The sequence below is a fragment of the Mytilus trossulus genome, unplaced genomic scaffold (genome assembly GCF_036588685.1).
Source record: "Mytilus trossulus isolate FHL-02 unplaced genomic scaffold, PNRI_Mtr1.1.1.hap1 h1tg000158l__unscaffolded, whole genome shotgun sequence".
Classification (NCBI taxonomy): domain Eukaryota; kingdom Metazoa; phylum Mollusca; class Bivalvia; order Mytilida; family Mytilidae; genus Mytilus; species Mytilus trossulus.
In genome coordinates this window covers 3,399,500-3,425,405 of record NW_026963304.1, presented here as the reverse complement: position 1 = coordinate 3,425,405, position 25,906 = coordinate 3,399,500, and the positions used below count along the sequence as shown (strand labels likewise).

The 25,906-nt window shown below is 33.3% G+C and overlaps 1 protein-coding gene and 1 long non-coding RNA gene across 2 annotated transcripts in view; both read right to left on the bottom strand.

Moving 5' to 3' along the window:
- LOC134700525 (uncharacterized) overlaps window positions 1–25,906 on the bottom strand; it is a 180,698-nt gene that overhangs the window by 17,178 nt on the left and 137,614 nt on the right. Inside the window, exons 3-5 of the mRNA XM_063561912.1 lie at window positions 21,048–21,099; window positions 14,336–14,578; window positions 4,151–4,642 (exon numbers count right to left, since the gene is read on the bottom strand). Coding sequence (XP_063417982.1) covers window positions 4,151–4,642; window positions 14,336–14,578; window positions 21,048–21,099 — 787 coding nt within the window. The remainder of the gene's footprint in view (window positions 1–4,150; window positions 4,643–14,335; window positions 14,579–21,047; window positions 21,100–25,906) is intronic.
- LOC134700474 (uncharacterized) lies at window positions 2–2,211 on the bottom strand. The gene is made up of 3 exons (XR_010103886.1): window positions 1,676–2,211; window positions 857–925; window positions 2–95 (listed from the first exon to the last, which is right to left on the bottom strand). It is a non-coding gene; the product is annotated as an uncharacterized LOC134700474 (long non-coding RNA).

Here is a 25,906-nt window from a genome sequence, read left to right as displayed (position 1 = left end):
CATATTGCAATCCATAGTTCTGATTTTTCCAAATATTTTTATGTGATCTTCATGGGTATGACATTCTGAATAAATCTGTGTATTTTTGTCCATTTCTGAAAAAAAATAAAGTTGTTTCAGCACTATAAGGCAATGACACTTTTATCGCTATATTTATTTATTTTGAATACAAAGTGTATGCATAATTAATTTCTTACAGTATACCTTCACTAGTCAAAAGAAGGACAAAACATCTGAATGTTACCTTAAATTACAACACACAGACCCTGTTAAAGCATGCAATAAAATTTTCTGGTGCCTAAAAGTGCATTTTGACAGAGAAATTATGCAATAATGAAGATTTCATAAAAAAAACACCAAAATACTTAATTATTCTAGCCAGTGGAAACCTGGTATTTTATACTGTAGAAACCACTATAAACTACTGTAAAAGTCATTTGAATCATATAATTAGAGTGCAATGAAGTGCAAATTTTCAAAACTTGTTCTTTCACATAATTGTATTTGAGAAAAAAAATTTTACATGTATTTCAGTGAAAATCTTTTATCAGTGAGATATTGGCATGAGGTTTTAAAGGAAACATTGTGACATCACACGTAATATGGCGTCATTAAATAACGACATATCAAAATAATGCTAATTATAGTTTGCAGAGTTACATGAGGAACAGTTGCCGCAAGGTTTAACTTGAAATATGGAGTCGAAAAGATCAGTAACCAAGCATTTTCATTTAATGCCAAGACCATAGCAACAGTTTTCATATCAGTATATATTTAACATACCGACTGTAATTTGAATTGCATAAATACCATAAATAAACAATTTAGAGCTTGCCAAATAAAACAAAATGCTTACCAGTTATTCAGGACCTTTTAAAACCTCTAGTTTGTCATCTCAGGTTAAAAAGTAATGATATGTCTGGAACTGAAATAAGACAAAAAATTACTCAGGCTGTGTTATTATTTGGTTTAAATACATAAGTATTAATGAGAGAGCAAAAATCAAATTCTTGAACGTTTTATCGCAAAGAAAGAAAAATGCTTCTCCCTTGTGGCTTATCAACCTTCATTTAAATCTTTTATATTAGAAGCAACGAGTGGTAGCTAACTAGCTTAAAAGTTGAAAAGGTGCAGCAATATTGTTTTCAAAAGGTTTGTTGACCCTCCCCCTTTTTCACTGAGAAAAGACAATATCTTGTGATTTGCTAGTGTGCATTACAAATAATAATTCATGATTTCTTTAATACATGTTCATGTTTGTCTGTTTATTAACTGCATATGATATCTACTGACTGACCATGGGTCAAATTATTGGATAAAAGCACATGATGATGATGTATTTCACTTTACTCGTATGGAGTGTGTTATCTCCCTTGATTATCAGTTATTCCTGTAATCCGGAGTGATAATTACATAACAAAGACTGTATTGTGTCATGTTTACTTACAGATAAAACTATTATGTTAGTTCATGCCTTTTTCAATTCATAAACAAATTCCTTTCGGATCTCTCGGGGGTGTAAACAAAGTTAGAATTGTGCCTAAAAAAAGTGTTCAGCCCCGTGCCTGTAATGCTTTCTAAAAGCGAAAATTTCATTGAGTATCTGCTGGTATTTATCTATAATGGTTATCTGAAATCCTCTGGGATATATAGGTATAAATAAAAAAATACTTACCATCATTTTCACAATTTTCCCGGGTGTATAAGGTGAAATCATCCATAGATCACTCTGGAAACTTCTGATTTATCTTTTTGTAAATTGGCTCAATATCTTTAATTGTTTTTCCATAGGCGATAATGGTAACGTTTTTCCCTGTAGCTCAGTCCATATCGTAAACTTGTATATGTATGATAGCTCGTTTCGAAGCTGTGACATTTTCACATATGTGGTTAAATTTTCGGGGTACGAAGTGAGATTACTTTTTCCGTAAATTAGCAAACCCCGAACATCCGTTTGTGATGTGGCTCCTTGTGGTAAAATATCCCCTTTTTAACACAATAAGTTCTTTGAAAATTTAATACTTTGAACACATTCAATAGCTCCATAGTTTTTACACATTTATTCTATGTTCCTCTACTTTCCTAATCACCACAAATAATTAAGTTCAGTCATTTGTTAAAAATAGAAACATGTCCAATATCACTACACAGAGATTTTTTCTTTACACGTGACTTTTGAGTTCCTCATTTCAAGGCGCATTAGGGATGTTGTCCCATTTATTGATAAATATCTATAGATGCTACAGTTTAGACCTAGCAAGCATGAAAGTTACAAACAGAAAGTATTGTTTTTGTTTAAATACTTGATGTAAACTGCTGTTACGTACCTCATATGGAAGTGTACACATGTACAGTCAGAAAAAGATAGTCTTCTTTGATATATATGACAAGTCGCTCTTTTCAAGTTAATTTCTGTATTATACATGTATAATACATAACCAGGAATAATTCCATGACTGACTACTTAAGAGGCTGTTATACATGTATCACAGAGAGCTGACACTATAAGGTTGCCCTATTAATTCATGCACAAATTGATGTAAGTGCTCTGATGAGAAACAAAAGTGCATTTAAAGATGTTATGTTATTAGTACAATTAAAGAAATTTGCTTGCATTGATAATTTATAACACACTGACTAACGTTTCTTTTGTGCTTATATGTTTATGATGATTGAAACCGGCTACAGTAACATGCAGAGGCAGTTTTATAGGGTTTACCAGTAGGCTCCCTCTTTAACAGTACTTGTTCCAAACTTATGATAATGATCAGCCACTGACATGTATATAAAATGCAATGCAGTAATTCGTCCTGAAATGTGTGGTCAGTTCATTTTTGGTGGCAAAAATGGTTTTGTACCTGTTTCTCGAGATTGATGGTTTTCGAAGATGCAAATTCGCATATAGCTATAATGACATAATTTACAAGAATAAGATTTGTTTTAAATTGACTGAAAATAATAATTAACAGTCCTAAGTTAACATTCTACAAACACATTGCCAACTGTTGTTATACACATTGCATTACAATGTCCGTCAAATTAAACACTTAAATTATGCTTTTTAGTCAATTGAAATTTGAGTGAAAATCAATAATAGTTACATTTAAGAATGAATAAAGTGACTAGTCCTTTACCATTACAACATTGTCTATACCGTGACAAAAATAAGAACACAACTCGATGCATGTGTACAAAAAAATCACGTTCCGATATCGTAAGTGACGAGTAGTAGTAGTAGTAATAGTGGCGAATAGCGAAGTCTCGCCGCGGAAGAGATTACGATAAACCGCGAGATTCCAATCCTTCTTACTATACAAATCCTTGGATATACTTAATATAAATTTCATAAAAAATCTGGCAAGAATTGAACACATGAGATCACTAACAATAACTGTTTTGAAAATAACTAATCATCTAAGCGGCACTCATTTCTAGTCTATTATTAACATAATTTTGCAATATATGTCATTTATTTAGTTTTAAAGAATTTTTTTATCACTATTATTGTTTTTGTACAGCCCTATTTATAATCAATGAATGATTTTTTTCATGAAAATTCGAAATTTAAATTATCCCTTGAACAACATAAACATGAACAACACAGATAACAAAGCTATGTTAACTATTCAATGGGACAACATAAACAAGAACAACACAGATAACAAAGCTATGTTAACTATTCAATGGGACAACATAAACATGAACAACACAGATAACAAAGCTATGGTAACTATTCAATGGGACAACATAAACATGATCAACACAGATAACAAAGCTATGATAACTTTTCAATTGGACAACATAAACATGAACAACACAGATAACAAAGCTATGTTAACTATTCAATGGAACAACATAAACATGATCAACACAGATAACAAGTCTATGGTAACTATTCAATGGAACAACATAAACATGATCAACACAGATAACAAATCTATGGTAACTATTCAAAGGTACAGTACACTTTGCAAAATTTCAAATCACAGGCAAATTCCAACTGATTATTGGGAAAGCTATCATTGTCTTCACAATATTTAAGTAAGTATTGTCACAGTAACCTGGAAGCCTTCTTTTTAAAAGCTTTTACCATAGTAAACAACATATGATGTTCAATATGGGTCTTTGTATTGTAACTAACATACAGTACCTGCTGGGGTTGGTGTCATGTGCTGCCCTGGAAAACATAGAACATCTGGGACTAGTTCATGTAATCCTTTGCTTCCGTCAAATACCACAAGAAACAAAGCTCTGAACGTCATGAATGTCTGGTGTGTCGTATAGTAAACATACTGTCCACCAAAGTCCAAAAAAATCAGTCTTCCTACTTTCATCTTGTAGTCTCCACTTTTGAGGACTTTTTCCATTCTCTTTCTTATTTCTTCTTTTGTCATTTTAGATTTCATGTGTGTTTTTAACTCTGGTCTTCTCTTGGATACACTCTCAGATATTTGAGGTGACAAAGGTTTAGCTGCTGGAGGCTGTTTGGAGGGACCAGCTGTCATCACTTTACCATCACTTCCAACAGGGTTTGAATCTGGTAAGTGTGGTTTCTTTGGTGTTTTTTCTTCTTTTCTTTCATCCTCTTCTACTGAAGTCATCAACACCTTATTGTAAACCACATCTAAAGCGTCATACGTTTCTGTAAAATAGTATATATCACTTGAATAGATAATATTAAAATACAAAATATTTTGGTTTATTAATGTGCTGTTGTTATACTGATACCATCTTTTAAATAATCATCAAAAGACATACTCAAGGCCAAAAGCATTGAATGATTTTTAAAAAACCGTAACATATGCCTCAACAGAATAAATAAGGTCCCTAATTGTATATGTCGTACTGTCTTTTTAGCAAAGACAAAAACTACCATTTTGTCTGTTTTATTTCTGTGTTTTAACTTTGAGCAGGAAATTCAGGAATATATTTGAAGCTAGAAGCCTCAGGTATGATTTAATTTCAGTTTAAAAAGAAGAAATATTTAAAACTAGAGGCTCTCAAGAGCCTGTGTCGCTCACCTTGGTCGATGTGCATATTATAATGGACACAGTTAAATTCATGACAAAATTGTGTTTTGGTGATCACGATGTGTTTGTAGATCTTACTTTACTGGACATTCTTCAAGCTACAATTATTTCTATCCATAATGAACTTGGCCAAGTAATTACAGTGAAAAAACAATAATAAAAATTTACAAAAATTTACAAAAAAAATTATGAAAATTGTTAAAAAATGACTATAAAGGGCAATAACTCCTTAAGGGGTAAACTGACGATTTTGGTCATGTTGACTCATTTGTAGATCTTACATTGCTGAACATTATTGCTGTTTACAGTTTATCTCTATCTATTATAATATTCAAGATAATAACCAAAAACTGCCAAATTTCCTAAAATTACTAATTCTCTGGCAGCAACCCAACAACAGGGCAGATAGATCTTGCCCTCAGATTTGCTCTAAATGCTTTGGTTTCAGAGATATAAGCCAAAATCTACATTTTGCCCCTACAATCTATTTTTAGCCATGGCAGCAATCTTGGATGGTTGGCAGGGTCACGCCACACAACCAAGTTTGGTTAAATTTTGCCTAGTAGTTTCAGAGGAGAAGATTTTTTAAAAGAATACTAAAATCTAAGAAAATGGTTAAACATTGACAATAAAGGGCAATAACTCCTTATCAGGTCAACTGACCATTTGGAGCATGTTGACTTATTTGTAGATCTTACTTTGCTTAAAATTATTGCTGTTTCCAGTTTATCGCTATCTATCTATAGTACTAAAATTACGAGGTCCAATTTATCAGCCGGCATCACGTTAAAACGATGAATCAAAGAATTCAACTTTATTTATAACTAATAAAGTACAATGGTGTAGATTAAAAATTACACCACTTCAGACCCTTTTGTTTTCCAGATAATTAATATTGCCAATTATAAACAAGTTACAGGTCGAATCCGATACCGATACCAATTTTAGTATATTCACCTGTTACTTTAACCTTATATGTACGTTCCGCATCTGACAGGCGCACCACCAAATGGTGTATTTGATTTTGCTTTAAACACGGGTCATAACCACAGGGTCGACACAACTAAATTCAATCATTGTAAAATTGTTCCCTATTGTAGTTTTTTAATTAGTAAGACTTTCTAAGATAACAATACGAATACTAAAAATGTGGACTTAACTTCAAATAAGGCGTACAGGTACATTTTTCAATTTGTTAGCGGGCATGACGTAAAACAGCGAATCAAAGAATTGAACTTTATTGGAAAATGCTGTTGATTAAAAATACTCAATTCAAGGACCTGAATATTACCAATAATTGAAGAGTTCTAGGTCGACGGGTTCAAACAGAAAGATTTGAAAGCAGAGAAACTGTATCTTATGATCGGCACGACTTTTATCAGATGATAATACCAATACTAAAATAAGGCTTACGCATAGTTATATACTTTAATTCAGTCACGGACCCGCGATATCACGGGTCTGTTCTAGTAATAATAATCAAGATAATAAGCAAAAACTGTAAATTATCCTTAAAATTACTAATTCAGGGGTAGCAACCCAACAACGGGTTGTCCGATTTGTCTGAAAATTTCAGGGCAGAGAGATCTTGACCTAATAGATTATTTTACCCCTATGTTCTATTTTTAGCCATTGCGGACATCTTGGTTTGTTGGTAGGGTCACGCCACACATTTTTTAAACAAGATGGCCCAATGATGATTGTGGCCAAGTTTGGATTAATTTTGCCCAGTAGCTTCAGAGGAGAAGATTTTTGTAAAAGATTACTAAGATTTACGAAAAATGGTTAAAAATTAGCTATAAAGGGCAATAACTCCTAAAGTGGTCAACTGACCATTTCGGTCATGTTGACTTATTTGTAAATCTGACTTTGCTGAACATTATTGCTGTTTACAGTATATCTCTATCTATAAAATTATTCAAGATAATAACCAAGTAGAGGCTCTAAAGAGCCTGTGGCGCTCACCTTGGTCTATGTGAATATTAAACAAAGGAAGCAGATGGATTCATGACAAAATTGTGTTTTGGTGATGATGATGTGTTTGTACATCTTACTTTACTAAACAGTCTTGCTGCTCACAATAATCTCTATCTATAATGAACTTGGCCCAGTTGTTTCTTTGGCAAATGTTAATAAACATTTACAAATTTTATGAAAATTGTTAAAATTAACTTTAAAGGACAATAACGCCTTAGGGGGTCAATTGACCATTTCTGTCATGTTGACTTATTTGTGAATCTTACTTCGCTAAACATTATTGCTGTTTGCAGTTTATCTCTTTCTATAATAATATTCAAATAATAACCAAACACAGCAACATTTCCTTAAAATTCTGATTCAAGGGCAGCAACCCAACAACCAGTTGTCCTTTTCATTTGAACATTTCAGGGCAGATAGATCTTGACCTGATAAACAAGTTAACACCACGACAGATTTGCTCTAAATGCTTTGGTTTTTGAGTTATAAGCCAAAAACTGCATATTACTCCTATGTTCTATATTTAGCCGTGGCAGCCATCTTAATTTGATGGCCAGGTCACCGGACACATTTTTAAACTAGATTTGTAAATCTTACTTTGCTGAACATTATTGTTGTTAACAGTTTATATCTATCTATAATAGTATTCAAGATAATAACCAACAACAGCAAAATTTCCTTAAAATTACCAATTCAGGGGCAGCAACCCAACAACAGGTTGTCGGATTCATCTGAACATTTCATGGCAGATATATTTTGACCTAATAAACAAATGTACCTCTTGTCAGATTTGCTCCAAATGTTTTGGTTTTTGAGTTATAAGCCAAAAACTGCATTTTACCCCTATGCTTTATTTTAGCCATGGTGGCCATCTTGGTTGGTTGGCCGGGTCACCGGACACATTTTTGAAACTATATACCCAAATGATGATTGTGGCCAAGTTTGGTTTATTTTGGCCTAGTAGTTCCAGAGGAGAAGATTTTTGTAAAAGTTAACGACGACGGACGCAAAGTGTCGGGAAAAGCTCACTTGGCCCTTTGGGCCAGGTGAGCTAAAAAATTACAGACAGAACTGCAGTAGATAAACAGACGATAAACTCCAAGTTTATAGCTAACAAGCATTCTATGAGTTGCATGGCAATACATAGTCCCCTACCAGTTTAAAATTCATTGTATTGAAACAAAATTCTAACTTGATCTATAACTTGTCTTAATGTAAATTATTTAACAAATATCAAGTCAATAAGTCCAAGGACCATTTATTAATCTGCGCTCAATCATTAGACTGGAAAACAAATTAAACTTGATCTGTAACTTGTCATGATAAAACTATATACCAATTAACAAATCAATACCTTCAAGCATGACGAAAAATAGTGCGGAAAACTGATTTTTTGAGTGAATTTTGTAAGTCAAAGGACCATAAATCTGTAAAAAATCTTCAGACCAGAACAAAATTCAAACTTGAACTGTAACTTGTCATAATAAAACTATATACCAATTAACAAATCAATACCTTCAAGCATGACGAAAATAGTGCGGAAAACTGATTATTTGAGTGAGTTTTGTAAGTCAAAGGACCATAACTCTGCAAAAAATATTCAGACCGGAACAAAATTCAAACTTGAACTGTAACTTGTCATAATAAAACTATATACCAATTATTAAATCAATATCTTCATGAAAGACAACAAAAAGTGCGGAAAAATTATAATTTTACTGAAATTTTTAGGTCAAAGGACCATAACTCTGCAAAAAAATCTTCAGACCGGAACAAAATTCAATCTTGATCTGTAACTTGTCATGATAAAACTATACACCAAATATCAAATCAATATATTCAAGCATGAAGTTTATAAATGGGGAATGTGTCCATGGACCACAGATGATAACCCTGCTTGCATATAACTTTAAAAAAGGATTAACTCAAGAAGTTTCATATCATTTGGTTGAGGCAAACTAAAGTTAGAGAACAGAAACATGTATTTCAGGAATTTTTCCATTTGTAAAAGGGGCATAACTCTAAAACAGTAAAAGTGACTCTACCAAAATTTAAACTTGATCAGTGTTTTGTTGTTATAAGCATTGTGTATAAATAAGTTTCATTACATTTGGTTGAGGCAAACTAAAGTTAGAGAACAGAAACATGTATTTCAGGAATTTTTCCATTTGTAAAAGGGGCATAACTCTAAAACAGTAAAAGTGACTCTACCAAAATTTAAACTTGATCAGTGTTTTGTTGTTATAAGCATTGTGTATAAATTAGTTTCATTACATTTGGTTGAGGCAAACTAAAGTTAGAGAACGGAAACGAAAAATTCAGCAATTTGTCCATTTAATTCATAAATGGGCATAACTCTAGAACAGTAAAAGTGAGGACACCAAAATTCAAAGTTGATTTGTGTTTTGTGGTAACTAGATATCATTGAGATGGGAGCCATCTCTGTGGGCCCCGCTGTCAATAACGTGGGGTAAATAAGTTGTATGGATAATCTGATATGAAGCATTATTTGAAGTTATTACATAGTCTCACGTGTGATTTTAATCTAAGATTTTAAGTTAAAACTGATAAATATTCTCAACTTACTTTCATAGTATAATAGTGATATGACTGCATGATGTGAACTCATTGTTGACTACTCTAAGGTGACTTCTGGATATATGGATTGATATTTGAACAAAATGTTTAAAGGTGCTGCCATTGATATTTGTCACATATTTTTAGAATCATGCCTTCAATATATTATGACCCACCAAGTATAAAGTATAAAATATTTACGGTTCTCGAGAGATAGAGCGGACACAATTTGTTAAGAACAATGAACAGATGGACAGACAGACGGACTGACCTTTGACCTAGAATGCATACATTATGACACATTCTCTGGTGTTGGTTAATATATATGTTAAGTTGAAAATGTTTGTCAGGTATAAAGTATGAAATAATAACAGCTGTTCTCTCAAAATATAGTGTGGATCAAATTTGTTAGCGATGGACAGACAAACAGACAGACAGACCTTTGACCTAGGAAGTGGTACAAACATCATGACACACCCTCTGGTGTTGGTTAAAATGGATGTCAAGTATAATATTTAAAATCATAACGGTTCTCAAGATATAGAGTGGACGCAATCTTCACAACAGGACACAGGGTTGTCAACTGAAACCAAAGTTTTTGACCTTGACCTTTGACCTAGGAAGTTGTTCATACATCATGACACGCCCTCTGGTGTTGGTTAATAATCATGTAAAGTATAAAGTATAAAATCATAACGGTTATCTAGATATGGAGCGGACACGATCTTCACCAAAGGACACAGGGTTGTCAACTGAAACCAAATTTTTTGACATTGACCTTCGACCTAGGAAGTTGTACATACATCATGACACACCCTCTGGTGTTCACAGTGTAGATACTATTCTGTACGCTATCCGGAAGTCGCGATTTTCGAAGCGAGGATTTCAAACTGGCTAACAGAACGGTTTTGTTTTTGGTGCTTTTTCTCGTCATTTGTTTACTCCTATATCTATAAAGTGCTTTGCACATCTTAAATGTATGTATAACATCATAAATATGAGTAACTGTAACAAAAACATGCAGTAGAATATAAAATATTCGCGTGCATCACACCAACTTCATAAAAAAAGTGAAATCGATTGACAATTTTGCTCTCGTAGTACAAAGCAAATAATCTTTTATTGCAAATATTTGCATCAGTTTACAGTAAAATATATACTGTTTCAATATTCCTACCTTATTTAAGTAGAATGTTCGTATTTCAAATAAAAAATATGCTTTCCTTGAGGATCCCAAAATAAATTACTGTGCAATCAGTCTAAAACTGACTGTATTCTAGTAGCGATTTCAGATTTTTTGTCTGTATGACCAGTCGTGATTTTGAATATAGGTATATACGTGTCTATGTGATATTAAGATTGTGTCCATGGAACTATAACGTGTTATTTCTTTCATCAGACAATACAAATATATTCCTGATGATTTTTGTAGACGGCAAAATAATTTTTGTTCCGTCAGTCTTACTTAAAATCAAATGCCTAAAAAGCAATACATGATTCGCTTGTGGACTTTGTATTAGTGTGTCGTTGCAGTTATCTGTTTAACTATTACAGTTTTAAAGACTATTTACACCGTCTACCGTTGACCAATTGGTGATTACATACATCAAGCCTGTCTCTTTTAAAATGACAAAAAATAGATAGAGAAAGCTTTGTTTAAGAACTTTAGGTATTGAGGAAAGAATTAACGAAATTATACCCCGCCACTTCTGTAGTCCATGTTTTGGAAAAAAATAAACCACCAGAAAAACTAAATTATAGGTGCACAGGGGCATCATTTAATAACGAATATGAGAAAGTTTTATTAATACATTGTACTAGTATATGGTAATTTTTTGAAAGTTGCGTATAGTAAGCGGGTACCACCCAATAAGGTAGTGGAAAAGTCCATATCATGGAAATAAAAAAAACTGTTGATTTTTCGAAAAACCAAAATAAAAGGTACACAATTGAATTAAATGATAAGGAATCTGAAAAAGATTCATTAAGTTATGACAAGTGTCTGAAGGAAGTTGTGGATATAAAATAGGTACGCCCAATATAAGGTTATGACAAAGTCCGTATTTACGATAGAGAAACATAAAAAATATTTCCGTATCTTATATAAAGAGACCCCATAAAATATTTTTAATAAAATAAGAAATACATTCCTTTTTTTATATAAATAAGGCCGTTAATTTTCTCGATTGAATTGTTTTACATTGTCATTTCGGGGCTTTTTATAGCCGACTTTGTGGTATTGACTTTGCTTATTGTTGAAGGCCATACGGTGACCTATATTTGTTAATATCTGTGTCATTTTGGTCTCTTGTGGACGGTTTTCTCATTGGCAATCATACCGCATCTTCTTTTTTATATTTTTTTATATTTATGATACGGAATCCGAGAAAAAAATAATTAATAGTTATACCAGTGAAGGATTCAAGAAAATTGGGATCCGGCGGTTTGAAACTCTTTTTTTAACTTTCAATGCATTTGAATGGGAACATATATTTGGAATCCTCTTTTCTCCTGGATTGGTCCCCCTCTCCATTTAAAAATGTCTGGAAACCCCAATGTATATTAGGTGGTTTATGAGGAGATGCGCTTGTAAAACCGGCAAAACATGTTGTACCGGTCCAACGGACGAACGGAAAGACGGACTTCATTATCACTATAAACCATCGCTTTACAAAGTGGTGTTCAATTGAGTGTGAAAGAGACAGATTTACATCCAAAACAAAGTGAAGGAACTGTGATCAATTATAGGCTACAGTACGGCCTCGAATGTTTGTAAATTCATGCATTTTTATATAGTAACAATTAAGTCTGTGTGTTTGTACAATCTTAAGTGTAACGGAGGACATTTCTGAAACTTCTATAAACAAACAAACCTTCTTCTTATTTCAGCCACATTCAAACATCCTTATACTTAATGTAGTAAGTCGAGTACACCCTATCAAGCTAAAACATGTTTGAAAAGTTTACAGGATGTGAATTTATTAAAATATATTTGTGTTATTTAGAAAAATGCCATCTTCTAATGTATCGTAAATAACTTTGAAATCACTACTAGAATACAGTGAAATAAAGACTGATCATACAGTTTCAAAATATACAAGCGAGACTGATCGTACAGTGAGAAATTCAAACAAGTGTAATTTTCTTATTTCTGGCTTCAAAGATCTGGCTGAAACTTTTACCACCACTTAAAATATAGTTTATTTCGTAAATTAAGTCTGGATTTTACGTTAATTTGTACTGTAAGAGTGCAAAAAGATTGTTTTTAGGTTCACCGACTGATTTTCCTTAGTGATGCACTTGAAAATCTCTTAATTAAGGCAAAGATACGAATAATGAATGTGCTTAATTTAATTATAAACCATTTGTGAGTATCGATGTCAGCTGAATTAATCATTAAGCAATGTACAGATGAACATCTTACCGTTTTATATAGTATATCCGACAAATTTAAAATGTGATCCAAAAAGTTCTCGCTTCGAAAATCGCGACTTCCGGAAAGCGTACAGAATAGTATCTACACTGTGGTGTTGGTTGATAATCATGTAAAGTATAAAGTATAAAATCATAACGGTTATCTAGATGTAGAGCGGACACGATCTTCACCAATGGACACAGGGTTGTCAACTGAAACCAAAGTTTTTGATATTGACCTTTGAGCTAGGAAGTTGTACATACATCATGACACACCCTCTGGTGTTGGTTAAAATGGATGTCAAGTATAAACTTTGAATTCATAAGGGTTCTCAAGATATAGAGCGGGCACGGTCTTCACCACAAGACACAGGGTTGTCAACTGAAACTAAAGTTTTTGACCTTGACCTTTGACCTAGGAAGTTGGACATACATCATGACACACCCTCTGGTGTTGGTTAAAATGGATGTCAAATATAAACTTTGAAATCATAAGGGTTCTCAAGATATATAGAGCAGACACGGTCTTCACCAAAGGACACAGGGTTGTCAACTGAAACTAAAGTTTTTGACCTTGACCTTTGACCTAGGAAGTTGTACAAACATCATGACACACCCTCTGGTGTTGGTTAAAATGGATGTCAAGTATAAACTTTGAAATCATAACGGTTCGCAAGATATAGAGCGGACACTAAAGTGTTACGGACGGACGTACGGACGGACAGACTGATCACTATAGTTGTTGTGTATTAGTTTCATAACATTTGGTTAAGGCCAGTTAAAGTTAGAGAACATAAACTTATTTTGGACGTAAGTATGTACAGACGGACAAGGGAAAAACTTAATGCCCCCTCCACTACGGCGGGGGCATAAAAAGTGTGGAAAGCTGATTTGCGGGACTGACGAATGAACAGACAGAAAGACAGAGTGCAAACTACATTTACCTTCTAATAAAGAGCTATGCAATGAGTTCATTATAATATATCCTTTTGAACTTCCTGTAAGAATCAAATATAATATGCAGATTTTTTTTTAGCCGGTGAAGGCATATCAAATTGCCAAAAATATGACCGTTAACATGATAAAAGGACAATATCTCTGAATATCAGACTAGAATTTTGTTTAAATCATAAGAGAAACTACATTCACCACTCCAAAAATAGTGTTATTGAGTTCGTATTACCGTTTAATTCGTTCAATAAGCCGCAGGTTTTTTCTATGTCTTTGTCTTTTTAAGTTATAAAGATTACCTGATTCTGAAGCTAATAGAGAGGTGGAAGATACCAAAGAAGTATTCAAAGATAAATGAAAAGTTTTAATGTTGTAGATTTTCTTACCTGGATCAATATAAATCCAGCTTCTAGTCTCAACATCAAGGCCACACCGACCTTCTATTAAGGAAATCCCATCGGTAGGATGTCTTCCTTCTGGGACGACATCACCAGCTAAGAGCTTAACAAGACTGGATTTTCCGACCGCGAACTGGCCTGTTACCATACAGCGCATGTCATAGGAAACATACGTCCCACTGCCAAGTAACCTGTTTAACATGGCGGACTTTGTCTGTGTGTGGATTGGATCTGTAATTATAACTTTTTCTATAAAAAGTCTAAGTTTAATATAGATTTGTTAACCAATTTAAAAGTTTGTTTCAATATTTTTCATGAACAAATCATTAAAAGTCTATGTCAAACATGGATTGATTGTTGTTTGTGTAACGTCCAGCTGTTATCTATAAGGTCACATGAATGAATAATCATTGGTGAAAATCCCAAGTGTCTACGACTTACGGTTTCTGATTTAGAGTGGCCAAACGACTTTGTTTTAATTTTCAAACGGGCATAACCCAACCAAGGAATCTTTGAATCTTTTCGGTTTAAAAAAATCAAAGTCACAGGGTGAGTTCTTGAACAAATTCCACTCATCGGTTTTGGTCTTCCTATGACAGTTCAGGCATTTATTTACTAACAAGATTTTTTGTTTGGGTTTTGGGCAGATAACTCTGGACTGACAACATTTTGAGACTCAAAGGGTGAGACCCAAAAAACTATTTGTGATAACATAATTAAGTGTGAACCTGATTGTGATGTCTTATGGTTACGGAGGGAAATTGTGTCAAAGTTTGGCAGCAGAATAATAACAATTAAAAACCAATTGTTCAGAGAACAATTGAAGGTCTTTCCATTGAAAACAATGTATTTTAATATGAAAGTTGTAAAATTAAGTTTAAAATGTCATTTCATCGTTATTGTACGCTGATTCCAGAAATATATGGTTTCTATACAATATTTTTTTAAATAAGGGAGATAATTAGTTACTTCCGGTTTGAAAAAATGTTACTTCCGATAATATTTGAATATTTAATTGACACTGATTCCAAAATGATATGGTTCTATATACATTTTTATTTATAAAGTACAAAAAATAGCTACTTCCGGTTTACACAAGGTCACTTCCGGTTGTTTTTTTCAAGGTTAAATGGTTTGATACCTTTTGCCAAAAGTCTCATGGCTATATCATGTATACATATGAGCTGAAAGCAAAGGTCAAAAACTAGAACGTCAAATTAATCTATGACCTTCAGATCAATTTCAAGGTCATAAACCAAGGACCTCAAATCAAAAGACCATAGGTCTTTATAATATTTGGTTAATCAGTTATATCACCAAACGCGTATTTTTAAATACAAGAGGGGAGAAAACTCACTTTTACGTTTAACGTACTCTTGCAATCAAAATTTTTGTGTTACGACATGTCGCAAATAACAATTTAGAAAAAATAATATGTCGATATCTTATACGGTTTCTGGAAATTAGTGGAAATAAGCCAAATTCAAAAATTAGAATATGACCTTGACCTTTGACCTTGACCTAATTTTTATTTTTTTGGACCAAGGACCTCAAATCAAAAGATCCTTGGTCTCTAGCACTTTGGGTTTTCAAGATAGAAATGCATATCACTTATATCAAATGCATAAGGGGAAATAACTCTCATATGGAGCGTTCATATCACTTTGGTCAAAATAGGACAAATCATGCGAAGGATATAACGAGCAATTTTGGAAAATAAATTTGTCATAATATTTTACGGTTGCGAAGGAGATGCGCTAACAAGGAAAACAGTGTTTGGGGAGATAACTCCTACAAAGAAAAGTATTCGTTTACGCAGGGTAAATTTCAAAAGCGCATAAACTGTTCGATATCATATACCAAATATCTAAGTGACATATTGCGAAACAAATGTTTATCGCAAGAAGAAAATTAGGCGGAAGAAAAAAAAAAAAAAAAAAATAATCAGAAGAAAAACAATAGGTCTTTCCACAGAAAAGTGGAAAGACCTAATAAGAAGAAATACAGTAAGGTATTTTCTTTTTGGAAAAGCATAGACCTTATCAATATTAAATTGTATAGTCAATTCTAATAATCAATGTTAAAATCTACTGGAATTATTCGGTGAAAACTCTTAAAAAAATTGACGATTGACTTGTATTAACCTGACTTTATATATGCACAATTGAAAACAAGAAGTGGCGGGGACCAGGTGTCAAGTGTGTCAAGCCTCAAACTTGTATGACAGTGATCACAATAGAATACAAGTGGAGAGAACCAGGTGTCGAGTGTGTCAAGCCTCAAACTTGCATGCAAGTAATCACAATTGAATAAAAGTGGATGGAACCAGGTGTCAAGTGTGTCAAACCTTAAACTTGTATGACAGTAGTCACAATTGAATACAAGAAGTGGAAGGAACCAGGTGTCAAGTGTGTCAAGCCTCAAATTTATATGACAGTAATCACAATAGAATACAAGTGGAGGGAACCAGGTGTCTAGTGTGTCAAGCCTTAAACTTGTATGACAGTATTCACAATTGAATACAAGAAGTGGAGGGAACCAGGTGTCAGGTGTGTCAAGCCTCAAACTTGTAGAACAGTAATCACAATTGAATACAAAAAGTGGAGGGAACCAGGTGTCAAGTGTGTCAAGCCTCAAACTTGTATGACTGTAATCACAATTAAATACGAGAAGTGGATGGAACCAGGTGTCAAGTGTGTCAAGCCTCAAACTTATTTGACAGTTATCACAATAGAATACAAGTGGAGGGGACCAGGTGTCAAGTGTGTCAAGCCTCAAACTTGTATGACAGTGATCACAATGGAATACAAGAAGTGGAAGGAACCAGGTGTCAAGTTTCAAACGTGTATGACAGTAATCACAATTGAATACAAGAAGTGGAGGGAACCAGGTGTCAAGTGTGTCAAGCCTTAAACTTGTATGACAGTAATCACAATTGAATACGAGAAGTGGGAGGAACCAGGTGTCAAGTGTGTCAAACCTCAAACTTGTATGACACTAATCACAATTGAATACAAGAAGTGGATGGAACCAGGTGTCAAGTGTGTTTAGCCTAAAACGTATATGACAGTTATCAAAATAGAATGCAAATGGAGGGGACAAAGTGTCAAGTGTGTCAAGCCTCAAACTTGTATGACAGTAATCACAATTGAATACAAGAAGTGGAGGGAACAAGGTGTCAAGTGTGTCAAGCTTCAAACTTGTATGACAGTAATCACAATTGAATACAAGAAGTGGAGGGAACCAAGTGTCAAGTGTGTCCAGCCTCAAACTTGTATGACAGTAATCATAATTGAATACAAGAAGTGGAGGGAACCAAGTGTCAAGTGTGTCAAGTGTGTCAAGCCTCAAACTTGTATGACAGTAATCACAATTAAATACAAGTGAAGGGAAACAGGTGTCAAGTGTGTCAAGCCTTAAACTTGTATGACAGTAGTCACAATTCAATACGAGAAGTGGAAGGAACCAGGTGTCAAGTCTCAAACTTATATGACAGTAATCACAATAGAATACAAGTGGAGGGAACCAGGTGTCAAGTGTGTCAAGCCTTAAACTTGTATGACAGTAATCACAATTGAATACAAGAAGTGGAAGGAACCAGGTGTCAATTGTGTCAAGCCTCAAACTTGTATGACAGTAATCACAATTGAATACAAGAAGTGGAGGAAACCAGGTGTCAAGTGTGTCAAGCCCCAAACTTGAATGACAGTAGTCACAATTGAATATAAGAAGTGGAGGGAACCAGGTGTCACGTGTGTCAAGCCTCAAACTTGTATGCCAGTAATCACAATTGAATACAAGAAGTGGGGGGAACCAGGTGTCAAGTGTGTCAAGCTTCAAACTTGTATGACAGTAGTCACAATTGAATAAAAGAAGTGGAGGAAACCAGGTGTCAAGTTTGTCAAGCCTCAAACCTGTATGACAGTAGTCACAATTAAATACAAGAAGTGGAGGACACCAGGTGTCAAGTGTGTCAAGCCTTAAACTCGTATGACAGTAATCACAATTGAATACAAGAAGTGTGGGGAACCAGGTGTCAAGTGTGTCAAGCCTCAAACTTGTATGACAGAAATCACAATTCCATTTAATGATGTATCTATGGAGTCAATGCCTCCAAACTTACATCATGTACATAGATGTTAATTAATACGTCTTGCACGCACAAACAAACACATTTGTTTGTTTATTTATACATATGTGGCCGACAAAAAAGATGCTTCTCTAATTAATTTTGACTTTTACTTTCAATTCTGCAAATTGGTCAAAGCGTTTTTGAGTTAATGTCCGACATGTTGACGACGGACGGACAGATGGACAACGGTATACCATAATACGTCCCGTAAACTGGCGTATAAAAAGAATCATCTAGTGTTGTGTTTCTAAAGTCGGTCAGTATAGTGACTATCAAACTTACTTAAGCAGAAAACTGAATAATCGCTGGAGACAGAAATTTTGCCGGAAAAGCAATCCCTACGTCTTGCTTTCTGTGACTGAGACTAAAGCTCTTAAGATAGTTATCTAACTTAAGTATGCATTAAATTTTCAATTTTTTAGCATATGATATAAAACAAGTAACTTATACCTGTCCTTGGTAAAACGTAAAGATTAAATCATTTTTTAAATATTCTAAGGACAACATTTGTTTTCCTTAAAATCCAGTTCAATACAAAATTATGCTGATGGCAAAAAGTCTGTTTTCATTTAATTTTTTAGTACCTAAACTAGGCCGTTAGTTTTATGGTTTAATTGTTTTACAATTGTCATTACGTGGCCTTTTATAGCTGACTATGCAGTATGGGCTTTGGTCATTGTTGTAGGCTGTATTGCACAGTGACCTATAGTTGTTTATTTCTGTGTCATTTGGTCTCTGTGGAGAGTTGTCTCATTTACAATCATATCACATCTTCTTTTAGTATTAACTGCATCACATTCTTTATGTGCCTGTCCCAAGTCAGAAACCTGTAGTTCAGTGTCAGTATGTTGTCTATACAATACCTACCTTTTAAAATTTTCTTGGGAAAAAAAGTCTAGCAAAGTAGAATATTGCTTGCAGTTGCAGAGTAAGAATAAACATGAATATATAGCATCCTACAGAAGACCATATATTTGATGGTACTTACTATGTCATGTATTTCATCTATTGGAAAACTGCTAACCCTATAGGTCCATAGTTTGTTATTATCTTTTAAAGTGACTAATCTCAGGGAAAGCTGCTAACGCTATAGGTCCATAGTTTGTTATTATCATTTATAGTGACTAATCTCAGGGAAAGCTGCTAACGTTAGTATGTTATTATCATGTATAGTGACTAATCTCAGGGAAAGCTGCTAACGCTATAGGTCCATAGTTTGTTATTATCATGTATAGTGACTAATCTCAGGGAAAGCTGCTAACTCTATAGGTCCATAGTTTGTTATTATCATTTATAGTGACTAATCTCATCAATACATTGCAGTTGATTGCAGGACATAGTACAACAAGAATGTTATTCTGCAATTCCTAGAGTATAACATACAAGATTGCACACTCTAAAATGTCTCACCTTCTTTACTAACCATTGATTTTATGTTGATAGTCCTAATTAAAAAGCTTCACTACAAGTAACACTACAAGTAACACACAAACTTGACATGCTCCAAGAAAATGAGGTCTAGGTCAGATAAACAAAACGGGGAATACATGTACACCTTACAATCATTCAATAAACCAAACAAAGTTGACCTATTGCTTATAGTTTCTAAGAAACAGTCTTAACCAAGAAAACTTAACATTGACCAATGAACCATGAAAATGAGGTCTAGGTCAGATGAACCATGCCAGACAGACATACATCTTACAATCAATGTATGCATTAAATATAGTTGACCTATTGCTTATAGTATCCAAGAAACAAACTTAACCATGAAAACTTTACATTGACCAATGTTATGAGCCATGAAATTGAGGTCAAGGTCAGATGATGCCTGCCAGACAGACATATACACCTTACAATCCTTCCATACAATAAATATAGTTGATCTATTGCTTATAGTTGAATAAAAACAGACCAAAACACAAAAACTTAACACTGAGAAATGAACTGTGAATATGAGGTCAAGGTCAAATAAAACCTGCGAGACTGACACGAACATCATAAACTATTTCCATACACCAAATATACTAATAGTTGACCTATTGTATATAGTATTAAAAAAAAAAAAAACCTCAAAACCTTAACTTTGACCACAGAACCATGAAAATGAGGTCAAGGTCAGATTACACCTACCAGTTGGACATGTACACCTTACAATCATTCCATATACCAAATATAGTAGACCTACTGCTTATAGCATCTGATATATGGACTTGACCACGAAAACGTAACCTTGTTCACTGATCCTTAAAATGAGATCGGGGTCAAATGAAAATTGTATGACGTGCATGAAGACCTTGCAAGGTATGCACCTCCTAAATATAGTTATCCTATTACTCATAATTAGAAAGAAATTAACATTACAAAAAATGTTGACTTTTTTTTCAAGTAGTCACTTAACGGAAACTTCGTCACATGAGGCATCTATATACTAAGTATGAAGCATCCAGGTCTTCTAGCTTCTAAAATATAAAGCTTTTAAGAAGTTAGCTAACGCTGCCGCCGTAGGATCACTATACCTATGTCAAGCTTTCTGTGACAAAAGTCGTAGGCTCCACAATAAATTACCTTCTATCCCTTGTCCAGCAGTCACACCTGAAGATTTCTCTGACATGACAGTCTAAAAAATGAGGAATATGCACTGTAAATATATCTTCACTCATGTCACTCATAGAATGTTGTAGAACTATGAAATTTCTAAAATATTTACCCCCAAAAATAATATACAATAAAAATGTGTCACATTATAAACAGTTGAACCTTATTATGTCGAAGTCGAAGGTAACGGACCAAAGTATTCGACTTATCCGAGGTTCAACTCATCCAAGATAGATTGTGTTGTCATAATTTAGAATGCATGAAATAAGTTATGAGATTTGTGTAAAATAGATACTTTGATCAGTGTGCCTTATAGATATGACACTTGATGATTGTGTATGCAATCTCCATGTTTTCTGAATTTAGATTGTGATCAAACTTTTGACATAACATAGGTTTCTGACACAAATAAATGTGGTTAAAGATCTTAAAAATTTGAAATGGGACATTTAATTTTTCTAGAATGGTCTGATATCCAAAATCTAACAACATGGTTAGATTTAGCATATAAAATAACACCAAAAATTTAATTTTAGTTGAAATCAAACTCTGTTTAATTTTGGACCCTTCAAACCTTAATATGGACTAATTGAAAACAGGGCCTAAAATACAAAATCTAAATGCACAATAGGATTCAGCATCATAATCATACAGCCGCAATAACTCAGTTTTTGATGAAATCAAACAAAGTTTAATTTGGACCCTTTTGACCTCAATGTAGACCAATTTAAAAATGGGGCCCAATATCCAAAATAGTAATAAAAGGTTAGAACCCCAAAAAATTAAAGACTTTAAATTAATCCCATTGGAATTGGTTAAAAGATTAACAAACAAGAATGTGTCCAAAGTACATGGATGCCCCACTCACACTATCATTTTCCATGTTCAATGGACCATGAAATTGGGTAAATAATCTAATTTGGCATTAAAATTAGAAAGATCATGTCATAAGCAACATGTGAACTAAGTTTCAAGTTGATTAGACTTCAGCTTCATCAAAAACTACCTTGACCAAATACTTTATCCTGAAACTTGCACTTTCATTTTCTATGTTTAGTGGACCTTTCAATTGGGATCAAAAGTCTAATTTGGTCCTAAAATTAGTAAGATCATATTATAAGCAACAAGTGTACAAAGTTTCAAGTTGATTGGACTTCAGCTTCATCAAAAACTACCTTGACCAAAAACTTTAACCTGAAGTGGGACAGACGGACGAACGAACAAATAAACGGACGGACGGACAGACGAATGGATGCACAAACCAGAAAACATAATGCTCCTCTACTATCGTTGGCGGAGCATAATTACTAGAGGCTCTCAAGAGCCTGTGTCACTCACCTTGGTCTATGTGCATATTAACAATGGATACAAATAAATTCATGACAAAATTGTGTTTTGGTGATGGGAATGTGTTTGTAGATCTTTCTTTTATACTGAACATTCTTGTTGCTACTAGTGTTGGATAATCGATTGAAAATAACAACCGATTATCTATTACAATAGGTTGACAGTAACCAACCGACTATCGGTTATAATCGCATCATAATACCTTGCCCTTTTTTTTCAAATGAAATCATGCATTTAGTCTCATTGTACATGTCTAATGTGTATATTTCATATCATTGCAGAGTTTATATATTCATATTTGATCGTTTGTTTCCTTTTCATATTCTGGCGTACTAAATTATAATCCTGGTACCTTTGATAACTATTTATTGAGCAGTTAAAACAATGAATTAATAAGAATCAAGATTCATTTTGAACATATTTTATCTCATAATTACAACATTAATTACCAACAGTGACACTAACATTTCCAAATTTCAATGGTGAAACTCACAATACAATAAATTTCAATGACATAGCTGTATAAACATTTGAATGCTTCTAATTATGAAAAGATATATAAAGTTTTTAACTTTAAGAAATTTAAAATTAACAGAAAAAAATAAAACAATGCATTTGACCCGAGAACACAGTTATTTCGTAGTGCATTTCTTTTAGACAATAAATTCAAATTAAAAAAATCGCACCTGCTCTCAAAAAGATTTTTACAGTGTAGTGAACTACCAGTGAGACAATTAATATCAAAATTATAGAAACTTCTACCAGCTCTAACTTAAAATATTGACAATTCTGTGTTAAGGGGGTGTAAAATTCAGTTTGACAGCTTCAGACGTGATAAAATTTGACCTTTTTGAACTGGACCAAATCACTACTTAACATAAAGATACAGCACCCAAATTTTTTAAACATGTAATTACATCCCCCTTCTTAATATTTCATGCATTAAATATCAAGAAATAAATTGGGAAAGTGTATCAAATAAAACATGCAAGTTATACACTGTTTACACTAGGGACTACATTCGTAGACAACGAAAACCAAAGGACAATAACTGTGTCCTTGGACCTAATAGGACAGAAAGACTTGACAAATCTTTATAAAACTTTGCATAACCTAAGCTTAGGCAATTATGAGATAGGTTGCCAAGTTTCATTGCCATATGACATATATTAGAGAAAATAGGGTCATTTTAATATTGACATTTGGATGTTTATTTTTGACGTATAAATTAAAAATCTTCAACTATCAAGATTTTGGCCTAAATATTTGGCTTTTTAAATGCTCTTGAAAATCAAATATTAAGTACTTAAAGCATCTGAACACTCATTTTATTTATCAGATGTATTGTAATTATTCCAAAGTTAAATTTATATGAGCCTATGCGTGAAAATAGAGCTTTTCCAATTTAGGGACGCCTTATATAAATATGCATTTTTCTCAGCCAATTTGAAGTTTTTGAAGTTTTTGAAGCCTAAATTATTCTTTCATATATATTAAATGTACTTTATATGTATAGAAAAGTTACAAAAAGCATACCAGATGAGAATAAAATGGTCTTGGGCCATGTAGTACTGAGAATTATTTAGAGTCGATTTAGGCGGTAGCCCATATTGACATATAAAAATGCACACAGAAGCTATTAGAAATGAAATTGTGTTACTTTTTGCTCATTTCTATGCTAAGGTGTTATGATACAAGAAGTCTAATTGCAAAAGGACTCTTGCATTTAAATTTTTTGAAAGACAATATGGCGGTCTGATGGCCAGTTTTTTAACTTTTCAATGGAAAACTTGCATTTAGTTTTAGTCTCAATAGGCATAAATTTGGACCACCTACTATCATACAGAGAGAAGAAAATGGTAGCCTATGAAAGGAGTAAGGTGTACTGAATATAGTAAAGTGCTTTTTTTACAGATTTAGTGAAATGTTTGTGATGGACTACAGATTTGATGTACAAAGCTCTTCACATTTTAAATACATCTATTAGGCCGTTTAACCATGGCCGTGAATACAAAATATCTGCACTTTTTTTCTGTGACAATCTACTTTTCTCTATATCCAGAGAAATGGTTAATTAAATTTGATTTAATCATAGAAACACAAATATCAGGAACAAAAAAGCTGTCAGATAGAAAGTCAGCATGCCTCTTAGGCATACAATGTAAACTGCTTTAAAATGCTTATTATAGCCTTAGAATGCCAAAATGGCACATTTTAACAGAATTTCTGTAAACCAAAGATGTAAATCCTTTACTTTGATTGAGTTTGACAAATTGAAACCAGCAAATCATTCAGGAAAAATATCAAGGTACAGAATCTAGATTTCAGGCATCCATCTCTTAAGCCCGAGAACACAGTTATTTCGTAGTGCATTTCTTTTAGACAATAAATTCAAATTAAAAAAATCGCACCTGCTCTTTCTCAAAAAGATTTTTACAGTGTAGTGTACTACCAGTGAGACAATTAATATCAAAATTATAGAAACTTCTACCAGCTCTAACTCAAAATATTGACAATTCTGTGTTAAGGGGGTGTAAAATTCAGTTTGACAGCTTCAGACGTGATAAAATTTGACCTTTTTGAACTTGACCAAATTACTACTTAACATAAAGATTCAGCACCCAAATTTTTTAAACATGTAATTACATTCCCCTACTTAATATTTCATGCATTTAATAACAAGAAATAAATTGGGAAAGTGTATCAAATAAAACATGCAAGTTATACACTGTTTACACTAGGGACTACATTCGTAGACAACGAAAACCAAAGGACAATAACTGTGTCCTTGGACCATTTGCATTAAAATATATACAGTAAACAAAGGGGATTAAGCCAATGTCTGCTTATTCGTGTAGAATTTTTTTTTTCATTTTTGTGATCATTATTTTTCTGTCAATTGTGTCATTCGTGCGTCTGAACTTATAGTTGCAAGAATACGGAATTATTACATAGTTGAACCGTATCCGATTCGTGATTCTTATAATTTTTAATGGCGGACAAATTTCGGAAAATTTACAAAAATAAACGATGTTTGGCAAGCAATTTGGGAAGGAATATGACGTTTTTGATGCTACAAATGGATAAAACATTAATAAAAGGCAATTTGCAACATGTTCTAACATTGTCTAATGAAGCAAAGAAATTATTTTGTCTAAAATCAGGATTATTTTATGTACGCTCTCAAGTAACACGTATCGGTATTGAAAGAAAGTATTTCATACAAAGTTATTAATTTTAAATAACATTCCATCAATCTGTAAATATTTATAGTCGATGCTTTTGTCACGTTTATAAAGAAGGAAATTGGTTATGTCTTTAATCATAGGATGTTTGACATTATCATTGTTATGGACTGATATTAATTGTTATTATTTGTTTGACTGCGCCTATAATATGCAAACCGCAAACAGACCTGAAGTTGATAAGCTAAAAGTCCGGAAACTTTAATGACAATTAATTGAACAAAATCCCAATCGATT